We start from the raw sequence: 21,980 nt of genomic DNA, 5'->3' as shown, positions 1-21,980 counted from the left end.
CCCGGTCGTGTAAGAGACATGTCGGGGTCAGGCTGCTCGCGGTGGCACCCTCGGCTCCCTGAAGGGCCGAGGCAGCAAAATCCACTGTCCCAGCGACCCCTCCGCACACACACAGTCACGCATACAGGCGCTCCCCAGACTCACGCGCGCTCTGGCAAACGCTCCCACAAACGCAGGCGCACGCTCCGGAGCGGGAGGCTCCCCCCTTCGGCTCCGTGTTGGGGAGCGGGGGCGGCAGGAGGGGTAGAAGACGCCGGCCGTGCTCACGGCTCCGCAGCTGCCGCAGTCGCCGCGGCACCCGACCGGGACCGGGACCGGGACCGGGACCGGGACTGGGACCCGCGGAGCCACCAGGCAGGCGTTCGGCACCGCTTCAGCACTGCGGACAGCGCCAGCCGCGGCGAGTAGGGCGTCCGCACCGCTCCAGTCCCGCGCCGAGCCAACCTGCGCTGAAGAAGCCCGGCGCTGGCCGCAGGCTCCGCGCCCCCTTCCCGCAGACGGTGAGGACGCGTCCCCCAGAAGACCGCCGGGGCGCCCCGTGGGGAATGCACCCAAGGCCCCGCGTTCGCGCTGCGCAGAACCAAGCCCGCGGCGGCAGGAGCCCATGAGCACCATGAGCCTACTGACCCTCGCCCTGCTTTTCTCCTGCTCCTTCGCCCGTGCTGCTTGCGACCCCAAGATCGTCAACATCGGCGCCGTGCTGAGCACGCGGAAACATGAGCAAATGTTCCGCGAGGCGGTGAACCAGGCCAACAAGCGGCACGGCTCCTGGAAGATCCAGCTCAATGCCACCTCCGTCACTCACAAGCCCAACGCCATCCAGATGGCCCTGTCCGTGTGCGAGGACCTCATCTCCAGCCAGGTGCCTGTGCGCCCCTGCCCCTCGGCCAACCTCCTGCCATCCCCCTCCCTCCCCACTTGTCCCAGTTTCATTTCATCCTTTCCTGGCCCCTCCCTCTCCTAAAAGAGGATCCCCAAGTCACCTGGCTCAGCCTGGACAGGGCTGGCCTCACTAACAACCAGACGCCAGCGATGCCAGGTTTCCCCATTTTGGTCCCAAGACTGGCCAGCTGCCACTCTGGCCAGCCCTCAGAAGGGCTCCAGGGGCTTCTGGGGCTCTAAGACCTGACAGGCCCTCCAAGTGTGCAAATATGTGGCGGGTGTTTGGCAGTTTGTGTCATCATGTGTCAGTGTGGGGGGGGGTGGGCATTCGGTGTGTGGGCAGAGGTGCCCTTCCAGCCAGTGCCAGCACTGCCGGTATCAGAGACAGGGTCTGGGACGATCTTTGTTTCTGCTTCTGGATTCTGTTTCCTTCCTCTCTCCTCTCTCTCCATCCCCCAGAGCGGCCCTGGGGTCTGCAGGAGATGGGAAAATGTCCAGGCGTTTAAGTGGGACACGCTTTGTAGGGGCGGGAGCTGGAGTGCGCGCGCACAGCATGGAGCGCTGCGGGGGCGGACACGACTCCCGAGCTTTCGCCTGTCGGAGCTGTCCGCCCCTGGGCCGCCGCCTGCTGAATTCCAATGAAGCTGAGGATGACTGCAATGCAGTCTTTATGTAAGAGGCGGAACAGACGCTGCCAAGTGCTGCTCACACGTGCTCACTTAATGTGCACGCGCACAATCATGGCGCACAGGCCCACGCACACGTGCTTGTGCACAGAGACACTGACTTAAACCAGCACCCGCCCTTGCGACTGCTCATGTTCACTCACACACGTAAATCAGGGCTGTTAACCGGTTCCCTCCGGTTTGAACCCCTGCTGAGAAGTTGTGTTTCTAACAAGTTCCCAGGCAATGCTAATGCTTCTGGTTAGGGACCAGCTCTGAGAACCACTAGTGGAGCAGTGGTTCTCAAAATGTGTCATACATAAGAATCACCTGGGCATCTTGATAAACTGTAGCTTCTGATTCAGTGTATCTGTGGCGGAAATGCAAGTCCTCAGCAGGGGTTCAAACCGGAACGAGCTCGTTAGAAGCCCTGATGTAAATACATGCTTGTGCACAGGGACATTGATTTACACTGGCACGCACTCCTGCAATTTATGTTACACAATGGCAGGCACACCCACTTGCACACACATGTAAAAACTTGCTTGTGCACACACATTGACTTACACTAGCACACACTCCTGTGATCAGCATTACATAATTGGTTGCACAGGCTCACTTGCACACAGCTGCCCCCACATCCATGAGCACACAAGCTGCTTGGCACACCCAGGTGCACCTGCACACACGTGTGCTTACATCTCAATGGGCTATATGCAAACACATACAAATATATACATGCTGGGGCCTACAATACATAATATCCCAACACACACCTGTGAAAACCTTCATGGTCACATGCACACACACGCATACACATGGTCATGCAAACACTCACCTGCAGCCCTTGGCCCAACACCTCTGGGTGCAGACTGGGACGAGGACCGAGGAGGGAGGAGAAGAGCCAGGCCACAACAGCCCCAGCCACAGAGGCCACGTCAGAGCTTTGTTCAGGGACCTCTGCCCACCTCACAAACCACCCTGTGCCCCAGTCTAGGACCCCGTGGAATGGGACTGAGCCCACCTGGAGATCTGGGCCAGCAGCTTCTGTCCATCCCATGGTCCATCTAGGCCAGCAGAGGGGTGAGGCAGTGGAGTCAGGGAGTCTAGGGCAGGCCAGTCACTTAGCGTTGCTGTCTGTTTCTGGGCTGTCTGGTCCCCTCAGAGCAAAGGCAGCAAGAGCTGCTGTCTCTTATTTTGTGCCCCTTGGATCCAATGCCATGTAACAGCTCAGCCCCAACCCTGATGTGTGGGATCAGAGCATTGTACCCCACAGCATGTGCAGAAGCAGATGGGATCTGTGGACCAGGAGGCAGAGGCAGAGCTGGGGTTCAGACCCAGGTCTTCTCAATGCTGACACCAGTGAACAACACCTGAGCCATTCTGCCTTTGTGTCGAGAGGCCCCTATACCGGGGAGCTGAGCCACTGGCTTCGGAACCGTGTGGTAGGGGGCCTTGGTGGTGAGACTGTCAGAGTCTCCCTTCCCTGCCTTGTGGGAGGAGGTCAGAACTCAACGTCAGGACGGGCTCTGGTCGAAGCCCAGTGAAGCCAGGGCCCAGGCCCTGGGAGACACCAGCAGAGGCATGAGGAGTCCCTGGCAGCTCCTTGCCAAATTCCTCTTGCTAAAGCTCGTGAGGTCTCTCACAATGTGTGATTCAGGTCTCTGAGCTGTTCCTGCCCCCACCCAGAAGGAGGGACAGTAGGTGGGCTGGGCGTCCTTAGCTGTGTGGTCTGGAGTTCATTCCCAGTCAGTGGGGGGGGGGGTTACAAGCCCCAGAGATGGCACAGAGACAGGCCTACCCCCTTCCCTGTTGAAGGTCCCACCACCACCTCTGGACAGCCCCTCTGGGGCTCCTGGTCAGCTGAGTGATGGGAGGGGGGTACCTGGGGCATTGGGGAACACTGGCTGGGTAGTAAGTGGGTTCAAGGGTCTCCATCTCACTGTGTGTCCACTTGGCCCCTGAAGTCACGCTTGCTGCCTCCACAATTCGCTCACTGAGAGGGTGGTGATAGGATTCCGCTTTGTGGGTTTGGGGGGCAGGGCTTCTGTGGCAGAGTCAGCATGTGTCTTGGGCTGTGCGTGTGCACACATGGCAGCACCTGGACCCCTCCTTGCCTGCCAAGTTCCACCTCTGCTGCTTCCAGGTTTTGGCCAGCTCTGGGCAGTGCCTGCCTGCTCACATTGACTCTGTCTTCTGTGTCCACAGGTCTATGCCATCTTAGTTAGCCACCCTCCTACCCCCAACGACCACTTTACTCCCACCCCCGTCTCCTACACTGCTGGCTTCTACCGTATCCCTGTCCTGGGGCTGACCACCCGCATGTCCATCTACTCGGACAAGGTAAGCCTGACCTCTGCACCAGGGACCCAGCCAGCTGGCTCTCTGCTTCCGTGCAGCCCAGGGCCACAGGCAGCTGACCTGGGAGGGCTGGCCAGCACTGTTGTGAAGTGGAGGAGGGGACTTAGGTGCTTAGACCACGGGATCTGCCTCCATGGAGCAGGAGGGTGTACATGAACACACACACTTGTGCATATTCACACCCTCACACACTCTCCCATACACACATTTGCACATAAACTCACACAGTTTCAGAGTCAGTCACACACCCATACACACTCATGCACACATTCACACCCATGCATACTCACACACATACACACTCAGTTTCACAGACATTTATACACACACACCTACACATCCATGCACACCCCTCCACATACGCCCATATGCACTCATACCTACACTCACACACTCAACACAGACTTTCACTCTCACAACACACTCCCACACATATTAACATGTGCACACAAACCATCTTACACACATAGTACTTGTGAATATTCACATCACACTTGCTCACAAGTATCTCACGTGCTCATAGGTTACCCTCCTAGAGCTCACACATCCATGCTGACACACAATCTTACACACTCACAATGAACTCAATATACCCATACACATATCACACACTCACAAATCCATGCACTCACACTCACATGTTCAATTCACATACTTGTGCGCTCACACGCCCACACTCAAATACAGACTAACACACACTCACACCCTCAAGGTGTTGAACACACTCACACATGGGCAGAAGGATCAGAGATGCCAAGAGCAACCCCACAGAAGGAGAGGTTGTGGTCTGGAAGAAGTAATAGCCAGGAAGGCTTTCTGAAAGAAGTGGAACATGGATCTAGAAGAGGGGAGTTGGGGAGCAGGAGAAGGACATGCAGGACACTCCAGGGAGACACACAAGGAAGGTGGGGTGGGTCACACAGAGAAGGAGGTGGGTCACAGGCAGGAGGAGGTGGGTCACACAGGCAGGAGGAGGTGGGTCACACAGGCAGGAGGGGGTGAGTCACACAGGGGAGGAGGTCGACACACAAAGGAGGAGGGGGTGGGTCACACAGAGGAGGAGGTGGGTCACAGACAGGAGGCAATGGGTCACACAGGGGAGGAGGTGGGACACACAAAAGAGGAGGGGGTCACACAGACAGGAGGAGGTGGGTCACATATAGGAGGGGGTGGGTCACAGATAGGAAGGGGTGGGTCACAGGCAGAAGGAGGTGGGTCACACAGGGGAGGGGGTGAGTCACACAGGCAGGAGGAGGTGGGTCACAGGCAGGAGGAGGTGGGACACATAAAGGAGGAGGGGGTGGGTCACATAGGCAGGAGCAGGTGGGTCACACAGAGGAAGAGGTGGGTCACAGACAGGAGGGGGTGGGTCACACCAAGGAAGGGGTGAGTCACACAGGCAGGAGGAGGTGGGTCACACAGAGGAGGAGGTGGGTCACACAGAGAAGGAGGTGGGTCACACAGGCAGGAGGAGGTGGGTCACACAGAGGAGGAGGGGGTGGGTCACACAGACAGGAGGAGGTGGGTCACACAGACAGGAGGAGGTGAGTCACACAGCACAGGCAGGAGGAGGTGGGTCACACAGAGAAGGAGGTGGGTCACACAGAGAAGGAGGTGGGTCACACAGACAGGAGGAGTTGGGTCACAGACAGGAGGAGGTGGGTCACACAGGCAGGAGGAGGTAGGTCACACAGGCAGGAGGAGGTGGGTCACACAGAGTAGGGGGTGAGTCACACAGGCAGGAGGAGTTGGGTCACACAGGCAGGAGGGGTGGGTCACACAGAGAAGGAGGTGGGTCACACAGGCAGGAGGAGGTGGGTCACAGACAGGAGGAGGTGGGTCACACAGGCAGGAGGAGGTGGGTCAGACAGAGGAGGAGGGGGTGGGTCACACAGACAGGAGGAGGTAGGTCACACACACAGGAGGAGGTGAGTCACACAGGCAGGAGGAGGTGGGTCACACAGAGGAGGAGGTGGGTCACTCAGGCAGGAGGAGGTGGGTCACACAGAGAAGGAGGTGGGTCACACAGAGGAGGGGGTGAGTCACACAGGCAGGAGGAGGTGGGTCACACAGAGGAGGAGGTGGGTCACTCAGGCAGGAGGAGGTGGGTCACACAGAGAAGGAGGTGGGTCACACAGGCAGGAGGAGGTGGGTCACACAGAGGAGGAGGGGGTGGGTCACACAGACAGGAGGAGGTGGGTCACACAGACAGGAGGAGGTGAGTCACACAGGCAGGAGGAGGTGGGTCACACAGAGGAGGAGGTGGGTCACACAGAGAAGGAGGTGGGTCACACAGACAGGAGGAGTTGGGTCACAGACAGGAGGAGGTGGGTCACACAGGCAGGAGGAGGTAGGTCACACAGGCAGGAGGAGGTGGGTCACACAGAGGAGGGGGTGAGTCACACAGGCAGGAGGGGGTGGGTCACACAGAGGAGGAGGTGGGTCACACAGACAGTAGGGGGTGAGTCACACAGAGGAGGAGGTGGGTCACACAGACAGTAGGGGGTGAGTCACACAGAGGAGAGGGTGGGTCATACTGAGGAGGGGGTGGGTCATGCAGAGGAGGGGGTGAGTCATACAGACAGGAACAAGAGCTATGGCTTTCGCCTCTTAGCCCCAGAATATGATGGGTCTGTGTCTGCATTTGTGCCGGGTGCACTCAGGAGGCGCTCATGGTGGAAGGAGGTGGTCTGGGGCTCCGTGCCTCAGGACTGAGGGTACCAGGGCTCAGCCCCCTGAGGAGTCCCCTTGACGCATGGGCTGGGTGCTCTGGATACAGCACCCAGCCCTGGAATCGTGGCTAGAAGAGTTGTGAGGCAGGCAGAGATACTACAGCCTGAGAGCCAGAGGACTTGCTCCAGGCCACACAGATGTCGGCCTGCCCATGAGTATGGCAGGACCCACCAGCTCATTTGAGGACTTGGTGGTGTGGGAGGCCATCCCGGCTAGGTGTGCTCCAGGCTGCTCCACTTCTGCCTCCAGGGCTGTGGCCACCTGCAGACAGACTTGCAGGGACTACTTGTCCCAGGATGTCCTGTGTGGCCTGCAGAGCTGAGGAGTAGAGGGCTGGGCTCTGCAGCTGGGATCCCTGGGGCTCCCCCAACTTCTACGTATCCATTCTGCCCAGAGTCCACAGTCCGGATCAGGCTGCTTGAAGGCACAGAGAGTGTCTGGCCAGGCCTGGGGTGTCTGGGGGAAGATGGGGGTGGGTCTGCCCCAGTGAGGAGGCAGACTTGGGGCCCAGAAGGAGGAGGTCAGTTGGAGGCTTGAGCAGACACCGCCCTGAGTGCACAGAAAGGCTCTGCGTACACCTGAGGCATTTGACCTGCTCCTCCAGGCACTCCCCCCATGCCCTCCAGCCACAGTGTCCTCACATGTAAAGGGGAAAAGAAGCCGTGTGGAGGAAAGCAGCCAGGGGAAGGCACTGTCACATCAGGGCCCAACCCTCAGGCCTCACGGGAGGCCACCCCTCATGGCCAAATCTCACAACCCACAGAGCAGCTAGGCCCGAGTCAGGGTGGATCCAAGACCACAATTACAACCAGCCTCAAGGCCCGTCAAAGCCGGATGGGTGATGGACAAGGCAGCGGGGATTCTTGCACACGGGTTCCAAGGCACTGACCCAGGCAAAAAGAGGGAGGAGGCGAAAAAGAATCTATAGGCCTCAGAGGATCACAGGATCAATATGGGTACAGAGGGGCACTACAGGGACTGGTGGCTACCTGGACAGAGAGGGCCTAGGTCAGGGAGGGCAAAGCCTGCTCCTCTCCTGGCCAGACTGCCCATGCCAGGATACTGGGCTCTGTGGGAGGCTCTCCTGGACAGCTAGTGACAAACCCAAGTGCACACAGAGAAGCAGGGCAAGGCCAGCCTCCGGACTCCGGTAAATCCACGAAATATTTAGCCCCAAGAGTGAAGACGTCCTGGAGACAGATATTGCATTTGGGAAGGACCCCGTGTGCACTATACTGGGGATCTTCAAGATGTTGCCTGTCAGAGAAAACTTGCCCAGAGTTCAAACTGTCCAGCAGGTGGTGGGCAGCCAGGGGGTGGTGGGCTCATTTCCAGAGTATGGCACAGAGACCCAATGCCCTGTCAGGGCTGCTGAGACCTCTCCATCTCTGATTAGGTGATGTGGGGGAAGAGGGGGAGCCCCGGTAGTGCAGGTTAAGACCTCAGCCAAATCCACCAGTCACTCCTCAGAAACACTGTGGGGCAGCTCTACCCTGTCCTATAGGGTCACTATGAGTAGGAATCTACTGGAGGGCAAGGGGGGAAGAGGAAGAAGGCAGTATGGAAGGGCAGGAGCAGGGAAAGTGGGGGGGGGGGCGGCGTCAGGCAAGTGGTTTCATCTGGTCCCACAGGTGGAAGGTCCCACAGGTGGAAGGTCCCACAGGTGGAAGGTCCCACAGGCGGAAGGCAGTGGGGGACCTCGGGTCTAGCAGGCGCCCCCACCCGGTGCCGATGGGGGAAGGCAGCGGGGCGCCGGGTCCAGGAGGCCGGCCCCGGGCGGCGGCCTCAGCCCCCCTCCGCCCACAGAGCATCCACCTGAGCTTCCTGCGCACCGTGCCGCCCTACTCCCACCAGTCCAGCGTCTGGTTCGAGATGATGCGCGTCTATAACTGGAACCACATCATCCTGCTCGTCAGCGACGACCACGAGGGCCGGGCGGCGCAGAAGCGCCTGGAGACGCTGCTGGAGGAGCGCGAGTCCAAGGTGAGTGCCGGCCGCGGGCGGGTCGCCGAGCGCGGAGCAGGAGAGGAGCGGAGCGGGCCGCCCGCCGCTGTGTCTGTGGCTCCGTGTGTGACACCTTTTCTTTCCATTGTGCATGGTCAGCACCACCACGTCTGGCGAGCGCCCGCCCCAGCCTGTCCTCGGCTCATTTCACTCGCTTTTGCCGTTAGTCGAAATCTCCTTCGTGTCAGTCCCTGCGGGGCCAGGGCAGGACCACCTGGAGCTCCGCAAACACCCCGCCCCGCCCCCACCGGACGCCCCGCCCACCCGGGCCCGCACACCTGTCTCTGCACTAGGCTCAGAACTCAGAACAGGACAGGGTGGGTCGCACAGACAGGAGGGGCTCCCAGCCGCCTGCCTTAGGGCGCCCCTCCTCAGAGGGATGGTGACACCTTCGTGTTCCTTCCTGCACCTCGGAGCCCCTCCCCAAGCACCTGAGCCCCTCTACTGTGACCCATTCCATGTGCTCAGGCTGGCCTTGCCTCCTGGCAGCCCTTCACCTCACAGCTGCCCATCGCCCTCACCATGGCCCTCATCACACACATTTGCCACACCTGTCAAGGCCCTCCTCAGCTGGAGACACCCCAGCCCTCTCCTCTCAGCATCTCCCTCCCTGGGGACTCCCACCCTGGCCCAATTAGACAGTTAGTTCTAGAACTCACTGACCGCCCTGCCCCCAGTCTGGGCCCTTCTGTGGGGCTGCAGACAGACCAGAGCAGGGATTTCTGGGGATCGAGGCGACCCCCCATTCCCTTCCTTGCCTGCCCTGCTGCAAGTCAGAGGAGGAGCTGGCGCTCGCCCAGGGACCCGCTCTCACCTAGCCCAGAGCCCGGGGCGCTGTGCACCCACTATGGCTCCCCACCCCCAGGCAGCGGAGAGGGGTTGGGGAGGCGCCTAGGGAGGCCAGAGTAGGGAAGGGGCGGTGGGTGGGAGAGGGAGCATGCTCTGCCCGGGAAGCAGAGCTGGCTTCATCAAACTGGGCGCCCACTCCCAGCCCCCTAGGGTGCCACAGGCTCCCAAAGGGAGTAGAGGGCACCGGCGGGAGGGATGGGTGAGGCCACAGGGTGCTGAGGGGGGTCCTATCAGGGAGATTGTTGGAGTCTGGGAGGGAGGGAGGGAGGGAGAGAGGGCTTACAATGCCGAGGGCCCACCCCTTCCAAGGGAGCACCCTTGGCAGGCAAGAAAAAGATGCTCTATGCCACCCCAGCGCCAGCCCAGAAAGTGACCTCCTGGCATGCCCGCCAGCTCTCATCACACGCTGACACTTTGCCAGTGCGTGCACACTGCCACACCTGCACCTCACACACTTACATGCACACACCCCTGCAACCCAGCTACATCCTCCCACTTACAGGCGCCCGGACGCTTTCTCTGGGATCAGGTGCACACCCTCGCACCCACGCCAACGCACACCCACCAGGTCATCACGCCACAACTCCTCCGCACTCCACACCACATGTGTGCACACGAGGGCAGGATCCTAACACCCCCGGGCAGAACACAGTGGGCACACCTCATCCCTGCAGGCACACAAACGGTGCCCAAACCCTGGTCACACTCACTCTGGAGCACACACATGAGTGCAGGATGTGCACACACACTACAGTTCGTGAGAACACCTCGACCTCCAGAGAGGCCGCTGGGAGGATATGGGGAGGGAATGGCGGTGGGAGGGACAGAGGACAGGATATGGAGGAGGGGCTGCTCACGGCCCACTAGGATCGCCCTGGGGGGCGCTGCTGGAGCCACAGGCAGGTGCATGGCAGGGGTGGGGGTGGCCGGTGGGACCCCAAAGGGGGCGGGGACAGGGCCTCCCTTTCTCCTGAGCTGGGCCCCTTTCCAAGAGCACGGCTCCGTGGCTGGAGCCTCCCTGGCCGCCACGCCCGGCCCCGCCCGCCCCGGCCCCGCCCCCGGCCCCGCCCTGGCCAGGTGTTTGCGAGCTCCAGGTACGAGCCCGTCTGCAGCCGTGCGAGGAGGTGGTGTGATTGCTTTGGCGCCGTCATTTTCAACCGTTTATAATCTTCTGTGTCTGCATATTTTCTCTGTGCACATTATTCATCAGAGTAAAAAAAGGAACTATGAAAACCTCGACCAACTGTCCTATGACAACAAGCGCGGACCCAAGGTATATATGCATGGACGTGCACGCCACCCACCGACTAGGGCGCCCTGGCCTGCGGTGCCGCGGCCACACGGCCGCGTCCGGCAGAGCCGCGCCAGCCGCAGGCCCGAGCGGCCAGGAGGAGAGCGAGCTCGTGAGGCAGGCAGGCAGGCAGGCAGGCAGGCAGGCAGGCAGGCAGGCGAGGGCAGGCGAAAGCGGCGTGGGTGCCCGCGGCCCACCCGCTCTGGCCTTGAAGGCAGAGCCGCAGGAAGTGCCGCTCTCCGGGAAGTGCATGCGAACCTCCGGGTCTACCAGGGTTTCCTCCGAGGAACCCGGGAGGGAGCCTGCCCGGCTGCCTGGCCACCGGGAGTCCAGGCCGCTCCTGCAGGGGCCTGAGAGACCAGGCCTGAGAGAGAGGCTCTCCCGTGGTGTTGGATCAGTCGGCCCCATCTCAGCTCCCGGTTGCATTCCGAAACTTTTGTTTCCTGTCCGCTGCACGCCTTTCTGAGTCTCGGGCCACTCCAGCTTGCATGCTCAGTGCAAACACCAGGAGAGGAGTGTGAGCGGTGGAGAAAGAGAACAGAGAGGCAGAGAGAGCAGAAAGGGCCTCAGGCAGTGAGAGCAGAGCCCACAGGCTGGATGGCAGGACCAGACAGGCAGGCCAGGCCAGGCCAGGAGAGGCAGGCAGGCGGACAGGAGCGCAGGAGCCGGGTGCACGCCACGCGGCCCTCGCTCAGCTGCAGTGGGGTTCCTAGCGGCTGCAGCCAGACCCTCGCCCCTGAGGCGCTGTGTTCCCTCCCTAGCCGTTTGCTAACGCCCCTGCTCACACCACAGGCTGAGAAGGTGTTGCAGTTTGACCCTGGCACCAAGAACGTGACGGCCCTGCTGATGGAGGCACGGGAGCTGGAGGCACGGGTCATCATCCTCTCGGCCAGGTGAGGCAGGGCTGGGCCCTCAATCCACCCAGGGCTGTACCTGGGCCATGGCCCAGCCACCTGGGCCAGCGCTGGGGCCACCGCTGAGCAGAGCAAACCTCAGCTCCCCAAATCTCCTTGCCAAGGACAGCCCCACCCATGGCATCAATGAGGGTGGGCTGCCTGGCCCCCATTTTCCCATGCATCCATCCTGCCATCACACCCTTCCAAAGTCACTAGCTGCCCCTTGTGCTGAGCGAGAGTTCTGGGGATGGAGGAGGCTAAGCCGAAGTGCCTGCCCTTAGGAAGCACCTGACTCAGGGAGGCACACCCACACACATGCAGGGTGCAGGGCAGTTAACTGTGTGACCAGCAGCAAGCAGAGGGCTCTGGGAGCTGGACCCAGGGAAGGCTCAGAGGGAGTGAGGGTAGAGGTGTGCCCATAAGCCCAGGTGGGAGAGGGCCCCAGGCCGACAGCCTGAAGGATCTGAGCAGCCAGAGCAGGCAGTGTGAGGGAAAGAGAGGGGAAGCAAATTCCACAACATGGAAACCAGGCTGTCCTGCAAAGGGCCTGGCCCCCCCCACCCCACCCCGATCGCAGCCTCAGGGGATGAGACCACAGTAAAAACCTGATTTGCGAATGGCTAAGTTCTCCCAGGAAGGGAATGACAGGCCACCTGGAACAGGAAGAGGGAGAGCCCCGTAAGGACCCTGAAGGAGGCAGCAGGGGGCACTGTGCCCAGATGAACACACCCCAAATCCTGCTGCAAGCGGGGGAGAACCCTGACTGTGTCTGGAGAAATTAGTCTGTTAGATCAACAAGCCCTTCAGCACAGAGCGGGGGTGGGGGGGGTGGTGCCCCTCGCCCGGACAGCATGTCAGGTTGGACCTACCTAAGGTTGGACCTACCTGGAGCTCCCCAGACTGGAAGGCAGGGAATCTCCCCGTTACGTAGCTAGGGCCCCACCCCAGTGCAGGAGCCAGTGCTAAGAGCGGGCCCCACCCCGCAGCAATTCTCTCCTCTCCTGCTCTTCCGGCAGCCTCCACCAGAGACACCCCTACCCCCACCCCACCTTACAGTGGGGGAACCAGGGTTCAGAAGCATTGGTCACTTGCCCACGCCACCACCCACCCGACCCTGGATACTGCAGGGAAAGCCACACAAGGATCCCTGAGAAGAGTTTAAAGGTGTGCCCAGGCAAGGTTAGGGCCTGTGCAAGCAGGGTCCAGGGAAAGCCCTCCAGACTATGATTTCCCCAGCTCGACTCATTTACACCTGGCCTCAGTGGTGTACTGGTTAAGTGCTACGGCTGCTAACCAAAAGGCCAGCAGTTTGAATCCACCAGGCGCTCCTTGGAAACTCTGTGGGGCAGTTCTACTCTGTCCTATAGGGTCGCTATGAGTTGGAATTGTCTGGACAGCAGTGGGTTTTTACTCAACAGAGGGCTTGAGGAAGATTGGGTAAATGTGACAGGATGGAAAGATGGCCAGCCGGTGGGCAGATGGACAGACAGGCAAATGGACAAACAGCTGGTTAGTAGGAGGAAGACCCACTTCATGCAGGACAAGGTAGCTCAAGGAACCCATTTTCCCCAAAACTTATGTGTTCAACAGTTGGGCCCGTTCTCAACGAAGCCGTCCCTGCCCCATTCCTGTATGTAATCTGAGTGACCGCCGGGACACAGGCCAGAAGCCACACATGAAGCCGGTCCACAGAGCCCCAACGCACCCGGTCCCAGCCCTGCTGTTTTCCATCCAGCCAATGAGTCCCTGCTCTGCAGGCACCGGGCTTCATTCACCCAGGACAGGCTTGCCAGGCTTGGCTCCAAGGAAAAGATCAGCCCAGGGAAAGGGACACACTCACGAGAGACAGATGCACACACACAACACATGTGCACATGGACCGTGTACACACCACACGTACAGTCTTTATCCCTCACCAGTTTTCTATACAGTGCAAAGAATTCATTTCCAAACTCTTAATTTTTATTCTACTGAAATTGTCTTTACTGGGACCTATTGTTTCCATAAAACAGGATGATGAGGTCTGACTGATGGGGTTTTCATCGATAGCTGTTGCAGTGATCAAAGCTGCCTCCTGTGTGGCGTGGTTGTGACTCCACCTAGCCAATTTCCCCCCGAGGCCACAGCCCAGACTTTGTGGAGGAGGTGTGATTCTCTGCCAGGTCTTGGCCGGCACTGTTGACGGTGGGCACACCAGGGTCAGCAGTGTGGCACTGGCCAGAAGTACCTCAACTTTCTGCTGCTTATGTCCACCAAGAGCATTCTTTTTTTTTTTTTAATTTTTATTGTGTTTTAAGTGAAAGTTTACAAATCAAGTCAGTCTCTCATACAAAAATTCATATATAATAAAAATTTATATACACCTTGCTATATACTCCTAGGTGCTCTCCCCCTAATGAGACAGCACACTCCTTCCCTCCACTCTCTCTTTTTGTGTCCATTCGTCCAGCTACTGACCCCCTCTGCCCACTCATCTCCCCTCCAAACAGAAGCTGCCCACATAGTCTCATGTGTCTACTTGAGCCAAGAAGCTCACTCTTCACCAGTATCAATTTCTATCCCATAGTCCAGTCCAATCCCTGTCTGAAGAATTGGCATTGGGAATGGTTCCTGTCCTGGGCTAACAGAAGGCCTGGGGACCATGACCTCTGGGGTCCTTCTAGTCTCAGTCAGACCATTAAGTCTGGTCTTTTTACAAGAATTTGAGGTCTGCATCCCACTGCTCTCCTGCTCCCTCAGGGGTTCTCTGTTGTGTTCCCTGTCGGGGCAGTCATCGGTTGTAGCCGGGCACCATCTAGTTCTTCAAGCATTCTCATTAGAGCAAACAAGGATGGTTTGCACATCTTTACTGCCTGTTGTTGCTAGGTGCCATCAAGTCAGTTCCAACTCATAATGAACTATGTACAACAGAACAGAACACTGCCCAGTCCTTCACCATCCTTACAATCATTGCTATGTCTGAGCCCATTGTTGCAAGCACTGTGTCGATCAGTCTCATTGAGAGTCTTCTTTTTTTTTGGCCCTCTACTTTACCTTTTGGGTTCTACTCTACCAAGCATGATGTCTTTCTCCAGCTACTGAGCCCTCCTGATAACATGTCTAAAGGAAGTGAGACAAAGTCTCACCATCCCAACTTCTAAGGAGAATTCTGGCTGTACTTCTTCAAAGACAAATTTGTTCATTCTTCTGGTAGCCCAAGGTATATTCAACATTGTTTGTCCACACCATAATTCAAAGACATCAATTCTTCTTCAGTCTTCCTTAGTCATTGTTCAGCTTTCACATGCATATGAGGTGACTGAAAACACCATGGTTTGGGTCAGGCACACTTTGGTCCTCAAAGTGACATCTCTGCTTTTTAACGCTTTAAAGAGGTCTTTTGTAGCAGATTTGGCCAAGGCAGTATGTTGTTTAATTTCTTGACTTCTGCTTCCGTGGGCATTGATTGTGGACCCAAGTAAAATAAAATTCTTGATAACTCCAATATTTTCATCATTTACTATGATGTTGCTTATTGGTTGGTCCAGTTGTGAAGATTTTTGTTTTCTTTATGTTGAGGTGTAATTCATACTGAAGGTCGTAGTCTTTGATCTTCATCAGTAAGTGCTTTGAGTCCTCTTCACTTTCAGCAAGCAAGGTTGTGTCATTTGCATATTGCAGGTTGTTAATGAGTCTTCCTCCAATCCTGACTCCCAGTTCTTCTTCATATAGTCCAGCTTCTCGGATTATTTGCTCAGCATACAGATTGAATAGGTATGGTGAAAGGATACAAACCTGATGCACGCCTTTTCTGATTTTAACCACTCAATATGCCCTTGTTTTGTTTGAACGACTGCCTCTTGATCTATGTTCAGGTTCCACATCAGCACAATTAAGTGTTCTGGAATTCCCATTCTTCTCAACGTTATCCATAATTTGTTATAATCCACACAGTTGGATGCCCTTGCATAATCAATAAAACTACTACTGCCTAGTCCTTGAGAAAATGAAAAAATGGGGAGCAGACCTCCAGGTGGCTGAGGGCCCTTGGTTTCCAGGGTTGGCCATTGTAAAAATAGCCCAGCTCTTGGGACAACTGTCCACCCTCTTGCACCCCACTGCCCATGCACTGGGGGAGCAAAGCTCAAGGTGTGACCTAAGTCAGACCCTGCAGGGAAGGGTGTGGCAGCTGGGGGGCCAGGACCCGCTGTGGCCCCCACAGTCCTGCTCAGACCCCGGGGTCCTTGTTGCGACCAGGGAGACCTCAGTCCCAGGGGACTGGGTCCCCTGTTTCATCACCTAATCATGGACTCCCCCACGGGGACACCCTGAGTGTCTGGGAGAAGAAAAGCCTCTCAGGTCCTGGTGGTAGTCCCAGCATGGGTGGTGGGAGGTGTATAGGTGCTTGTCAGGCTCCAGATGGTGAGTGGCCCCTTGCCCCCTCACTGGTGGGCTCTTGCTGCAATGCTCAGTGCAGCTCCCCAGCACTGGGTTCCACCCACATATCAGCAACCTGGACAGCCCCTGCCCTCCTTTCAAGCTTTGGACGTGGAGGTCTAGAGGGAGGTGGGACTGGTCCAGGAGGTGGCAGGACAAGGGCTCGGGGTGGGCTGTCCAGACACAGGCCTGCCTCTGCCAGTTAGCACCACTTGCATGCCCTGAGTGCCCCTATGTGTCTCAGCTTCCTCTCCTGGCACAGGAGTAGTACTAATACTTGCCTCCTAGGGATGTCTCAGAGTTAATTAAGATGACCCACGTAAAGCGTTTAGAGCAGGGCCTGGTACTGGTGAGTGAGTGAGTGATCAGTAATGATCCATCCCCACCCCAGGTCACCTGGGTGGGGCCTCCTGAGGGTGAGGGAGGCTGGGCAGTCAGGGAGCCCAACAGGAAGTCCTTCCTATAGGCCAGGTCGCAGCCCAAGGGCAGGGGGCTAGCAAGGCAGGCCTGGGAAGCTGGGGGAGGGGGCCTGGGCCGACACTTCTTGGGGGGTCTTAAGGCCCAGGCTGGTGGAGAGCTCAGGTACTGGGGAGGGGAGAACTGGGCCTGTCACCTCTGTGGGGTCTCTGGGCCCAAATGTGGTGGGGGGGCTCAGGGGTGTTGGCTGTGACCTGTCACCTCAGTGGGGTCTCCGGGCCCAGGCACTTAGGGCTCTGATGGTGCTCCACGAGAGGAGGACCCAGGGAACAAAGGGCCTCTGGGCCTGCGGTGGGGAGGCCTGGAGTCCGGGCCGTCACCCCGGTCTGCCCACAGCGAGGACGATGCTGCCACCGTGTACCGTGCAGCCGCGATGCTGAACATGACGGGCTCGGGGTACGTGTGGCTGGTGGGCGAACGCGAGATCTCGGGGAACGCCCTGCGCTACGCACCAGACGGTGAGTCCCGGGGCTCTCGGGGTGCCCGCGGGGAGGGAGAGGCAGCTCGGCCTTCTAAGCGGGCGCTCCCCCAGGCATCATCGGGCTGCAGCTCATCAACGGCAAAAACGAGTCAGCGCACATCAGCGACGCCGTGGGCGTGGTGGCGCAGGCCGTGCACGAGCTCCTGGAGAAGGAGAACATCACCGACCCGCCGCGGGGCTGCGTGGGCAACACCAACATCTGGAAGACCGGGCCACTCTTCAAGAGGTGGGCAGGACCCTGCTGCCAGGGAGGGCGGGACCCTGCTGCCAGGGTGGGCGGGACCCTGCTGCCAGGGAAGGCGGGGCCACGCTGCCAGGGTGGGCGGGGCTCTGCTGCCAGGGTGGACGGGACCCTGATGCCAGGGTGGGCGGGGGCACACTGCCAGGGAGGGCGGGACCCTGCTGCCAGGGTGGGCGGGACCCTGCTGCCTGGGTGGGCGGGACCCTGCTGCCTGGGTGGGTGGACCCTACTTCAAGGGTGGGCGGGACCCTGCTGCTAGGGTGGGCAGGGGCTCGGCAGCAGGTCCAGCTCAGCTTGCTGTACAGATAGCGCCCTCAGCCTTTCCTACCTCCCTCCACACGTACCTCCTCCACCACCTTCCAACACTTCCCTCTCCTCTCCACCTCCTCCCGTATCCACCACCTCCCCTACCCCTTCCCCCCACACCCCTCCACCTCCTCCATCTGCCTCACCACCACCCCCGCACCCTTACACCTCCCTCCTCTCCCTCCGCCTCTCTTCTCGGTCCCCTCACTCCCTCCCCCATTTGCCTCCACCCCCATCTTTTTCCTACCCCCCTCACCTCCCCACCATCTCCATCTCCACTGTGACACTCTGACTCTGACACCAGCACCTGACTGTCACAAGTTAAGACTGCCACTGCAGACCACCCGAGACTACCCCCCAGTCCCGGTCATGGCCGGCGCCCCGTGGAAGGAGGCTCTTATTGGAGGTGGGGCCTGGAGCTTCCAGGACCCAGGAGGTGAGGCAAAGACTCAGAGGCAGCACTGAACCATAGAGGCAGGGCCACACTGGAGCAAGAAGGGGTCAGCTCCTAGCACCCACAGCTCCAGGACACCTAGGTAGGGCAGGCCCCCCCCACCACGGAGGAGCAAACACTGTGCGTGACCAGAGGCCAACCCATGGTGCCTATATAGGTGTCCACACAGTGTGGATGGAGGCAACATACAAGCACATATGTGCACACACGTGCACAGAGATGTGCAGACTCAGCCCCACGTGTGCACACAGACTCAGAGTGGCACGGGGCACACACACACATGCACAGGGGAGCACAGATGACATGACTGGGCACCTCACCTGGTGCCACATATGCGCACAGGCACACCAGCATGGCCCCACCGGAGCAACACACACACATACACACGGACACACACAGTGAGGCAGGAGGCCTGGTGGTCAGGAACGTGGCCGACCCTGCCTCCTTCACTTGCTGGCTGGGTGATGTGGGATTCTACCTGCTCATCTGTAAACTGAGGATGCCACTGTGAGGCTGGAAGGTCCTGATCCATGGAAAGCCCTGGCCCCTCTTGCGCCCAGGACCCCTCAGCCCCCACGAGCTGCTACTGCCCTTCTGTCTGGCAGGTGTGCGGACCACTCGTCCATCAGACGGCATGAGGCTCTGGTGCAGGAGGAGGGCGGGAAGAGGGAGGGTCCCTGATCAATCTCCCTGGCCCCAGGGTGCTGATGTCTTCAAAGTACGCAGACGGGGTGACCGGCCGTGTGGAGTTCAATGAGGACGGGGACCGGAAGTTCGCCAACTACAGCATCATGAATCTGCAGAACCGCAAGCTGGTACAAGTGGGCGTCTACAACGGCACCCACGTAGGTGGGGGTCATGAGGGGGTGGGGGCTGGGGCCTTAGGGTCCTGGGGCCAAGACCCCTGCGCGGCCACCCTCCATCTCATACTCCCACCCCCAGGTCATCCCCAATGACAGGAAGATCATCTGGCCAGGGGGAGAGACGGAGAAGCCTCGAGGGTACCAGATGTCGACCAGGTTAAAGGTGGGGCCCCACTGCCCTGCCCTGCACCTCCGTCCTGGACACCCAGTCCAGCACCTCAGGCCAAAAGCCAAGTGAAGGAACCAGGAAGGGGCCAGCCCACACCTGGTCCCTCTGGTGCACACCTGGCACCTCTGAGGGAGCAGGGAAGGTAGGCTGAAGGAGGAGATTGCCCCTTTGGGAAGCAGTGCAGAACAGGACTGCCCAGGGGAGGGGCTAATGAGGAGACAAAGGGACAGGCAGCTGGTCACTCTGGGCCCTGCTGCAGGCTGTCTGTCCAGAGTGCTGGAGATGCCACTCCCCGCACAGCCCTCTGCAGCCTTCATGGCCTCCCAACACAACTGGTCAAGCTGTCCTGTCTGCACCACCCCCTGAGGCACCCATTCTCTTCTCAGCTATCCCTGGGTCTCTGGGAGCCCCCTCGCCACTGGTCTTCTCCCTCACAGCCTCTCTCCCTTAACCTGACTCATATATGAAGGATTCTTTGGGCTCATCCCTGGACCATGTCTGTCCTCCCAGGGCATGCCCCATGCTGACCCATACCACATCAGGCCAGTATCTTAGACCACCAAAGGCAAGGACCTTCAATGCAATGTGCCTAACCGACCTTCCTTGCTGTCCCCACATGCTCAAAATTCTCTTGTTCACTTCTGGGCCTACCCCTGCAGCCTGGGCCAGCCCCCATGACCTCCCACCCAGGACACCGCCTCAGCAGCCTGCCCACTGGGCACCACCCTCGACCCTTCTGGTCAACATTTGGCTGCAGGCCAGGTACCCTTCCCCTCTGCCAACATGGTGCACCTCCCTGCAGCTCAGACACCTCATACTGAACAGTCTGCAGTTAACAGCCAAAATGCTGACATCCAGGGGTCTGTCTGTGGGGGCTTGTGTGTTGCTGTGATGCTGGAAGCTTTGCCACCAGTATTCAAATACCAGCAGAGTCACCCATGGTGGACAGGTTTCAGCTGAGTTTCCAGACTAAGACAGACTAGGAAGAAGGACCGGGTGGTCTGCTTCTGAAAAGCATTAGCCAGTGAAAACCTTATGAATAGCAGTGGAACACTGTCTGATATAGTGCCAGAAGATGAGCCCCTCAGGGTGGAAGGCACTCAAAATACAACTGGGGAAGAGCTGCCTCCTCGAAGCAAAAAACTCAGACCCAGTGCCCTCGAGTCGATTCTGACTCATAGCAACCCTATAGGACGGAGTAGAACTGCCCCACAGAGTTTCCAAGAAGCGCCTGGCGGATTCGAACAAAGTAGAGTCGACCTTAATGATGTGGATGGAATCAAGCTTTCGGGACCTTCCTTTGCTGATGTGGCATGCCTCAAAATGAGAAGAAACAGCTGCAGACATCCATTAATAATCATAATGTGGAATGTATGAAGTATGAATCTAGGAAAATTGGAAATCATCAAAAATGAAATGGAACACACAAACATCGACATCCTAGGCATTAGTGAGCTGAAATGGACTGGCATTGGCCATTTTGAATGAGACAATGGTCTACTATGCTTCTAAGGAGCTTCTAAGGAGCATGCTGGCCATACTTCTTCCAAGACAGATTTGTTCGTTCTTTTGGCAGTTTATGGTATATTCAGTATCCTTCGCCAACACCGTAATTCAAAGGTGTCAATTCTTCTTTTTCGGTCTTTCTTATTCATTGCCCAGCTTTCGCATGCATGTGAGGTGATTGAAAACACTATGGCTTGGGTCAGGCACACCTTAGTCTTTAAGATTACATCTTTGCTTTTTAACATTTTAAAGAGGCCTCTTGCAGCAGATTTGCCCAATGCAATGTGTCCTTTGATTTCCTGACTGCTGCTACCATGGGCGTTGATTGTGGATCCAGGTAAAATGAAGTCCTTGACAACTTCAGTAGCTTCCTTGTTTATCATAATGTGACTTATTGGTCCAGTTATGAGGATTTTTGTTTTCTTTATGCATACTGAAGGCTGTGGTCTTTGATCTTCATCAGTAAGTGCTTTAAGTCCCCCTCACTTTCTTTTTTTTTTTTATTGTGCTTTAAGTGAAAGTTTACAAATCAAGTCAGTCTCATACAAAAACTTATACATACCCTGCTATGTAACCCTAGCTGCTCTCCCCTTAATGTGACAGCACACCCCTCTCCACCCTGTCTTCCCTGTGTTCATGCAACCAGCCTCTGTCCCCCTCCACCTTCTCATCTCGCCTGCAGACAGGAGTTGCCCACATAGTCTCATGTGTCTACGTGAGCCAAGAAGCTTACTCTTCACCAGTACCATTTTCTGTCTTATAGGCCAGTCTAATCCCTGTATAAAGAGTTGGCTTCGGGAATGGTTCCAGTCTTGGGCTAACAGAGGGTCTGGGGGCCATAACCTCTGGAGTCCCTCCAGTCTCAGTCAGACCATTAAGTCTGGTCTTCTTATGAGAATTTGAGGTCTGCATCCCGCTGTTCTCCAGCTCCATCAGGGATTCTCTGTTGTGTTCCCTGTCAAAGGAGTCATCAGTTGTAGCCTGGCACCATCTAGTTCTGCTAGTCTCAGGCTTGTGTGGTCTCTGGTTTATGTGGCCCTTTCTGTCTCTTGGGCTGTTAATTACCTTGTGTCTGTGGTATTCTTCTTTCTCCTTTGCTCCAGGTGGGTTGAGACCAATTGGTGCATCTTAGATGGCCGCTTGCTAGCATTTAAGACCCCAGATGCCACTCTCCAAAGTGGGATGCAGAACGTTTTCTTAATAGATTTTATTATGCCAATTGACCTAGATGTCCCCAAAACCATGGTTCAGCCCCCATCCCTGCTTCTCTGGCCTTCAAAGAAGTCCTCTTAACTTTCAACAAGCAAGGTTGTGTCATCTGCATAGTGCAGGTTTTTAATGAGACTTCCTCCAATCCTGATGCCGAGTTCTTCTTCATATAGTCCA

The 21,980-nt window shown here is 57.8% G+C and overlaps 1 protein-coding gene across 5 annotated transcripts in view; it reads left to right on the top strand.

Annotated features, from left to right (window-relative positions):
* Positions 1-514: 514 nt before the first annotated feature.
* GRIN1 (glutamate ionotropic receptor NMDA type subunit 1) overlaps positions 515-21,980 on the top strand; it is a 33,499-nt gene continuing 12,033 nt past the window's right edge. For 3 of the 5 annotated variants that reach the window (XM_049896451.1, XM_049896450.1, XM_049896448.1), the window contains exons 1-8: positions 515-862; positions 3,756-3,890; positions 8,448-8,624; positions 11,578-11,678; positions 16,911-17,032; positions 17,107-17,281; positions 18,757-18,901; positions 18,999-19,082. In XM_049896451.1, coding sequence (XP_049752408.1) covers positions 605-862; positions 3,756-3,890; positions 8,448-8,624; positions 11,578-11,678; positions 16,911-17,032; positions 17,107-17,281; positions 18,757-18,901; positions 18,999-19,082 — 1,197 coding nt within the window. In that variant the 5' untranslated portion in view covers positions 515-604. Of the gene's footprint in view, positions 863-3,755; positions 3,891-8,447; positions 8,625-10,704; positions 10,768-11,577; positions 11,679-16,910; positions 17,033-17,106; positions 17,282-18,756; positions 18,902-18,998; positions 19,083-21,980 lie in introns of all 5 variants that reach the window. The other 2 variants (XM_049896449.1, XM_049896447.1) reach the window with 1 other exon arrangement.

Source organism: Elephas maximus, chromosome 9, assembly GCF_024166365.1.
Source record: "Elephas maximus indicus isolate mEleMax1 chromosome 9, mEleMax1 primary haplotype, whole genome shotgun sequence".
Lineage (NCBI taxonomy): Eukaryota > Metazoa > Chordata > Mammalia > Proboscidea > Elephantidae > Elephas > Elephas maximus.
Note: the sequence above shows the minus strand (reverse complement) of the source record. Positions and strands in the feature narration are given on the sequence as shown.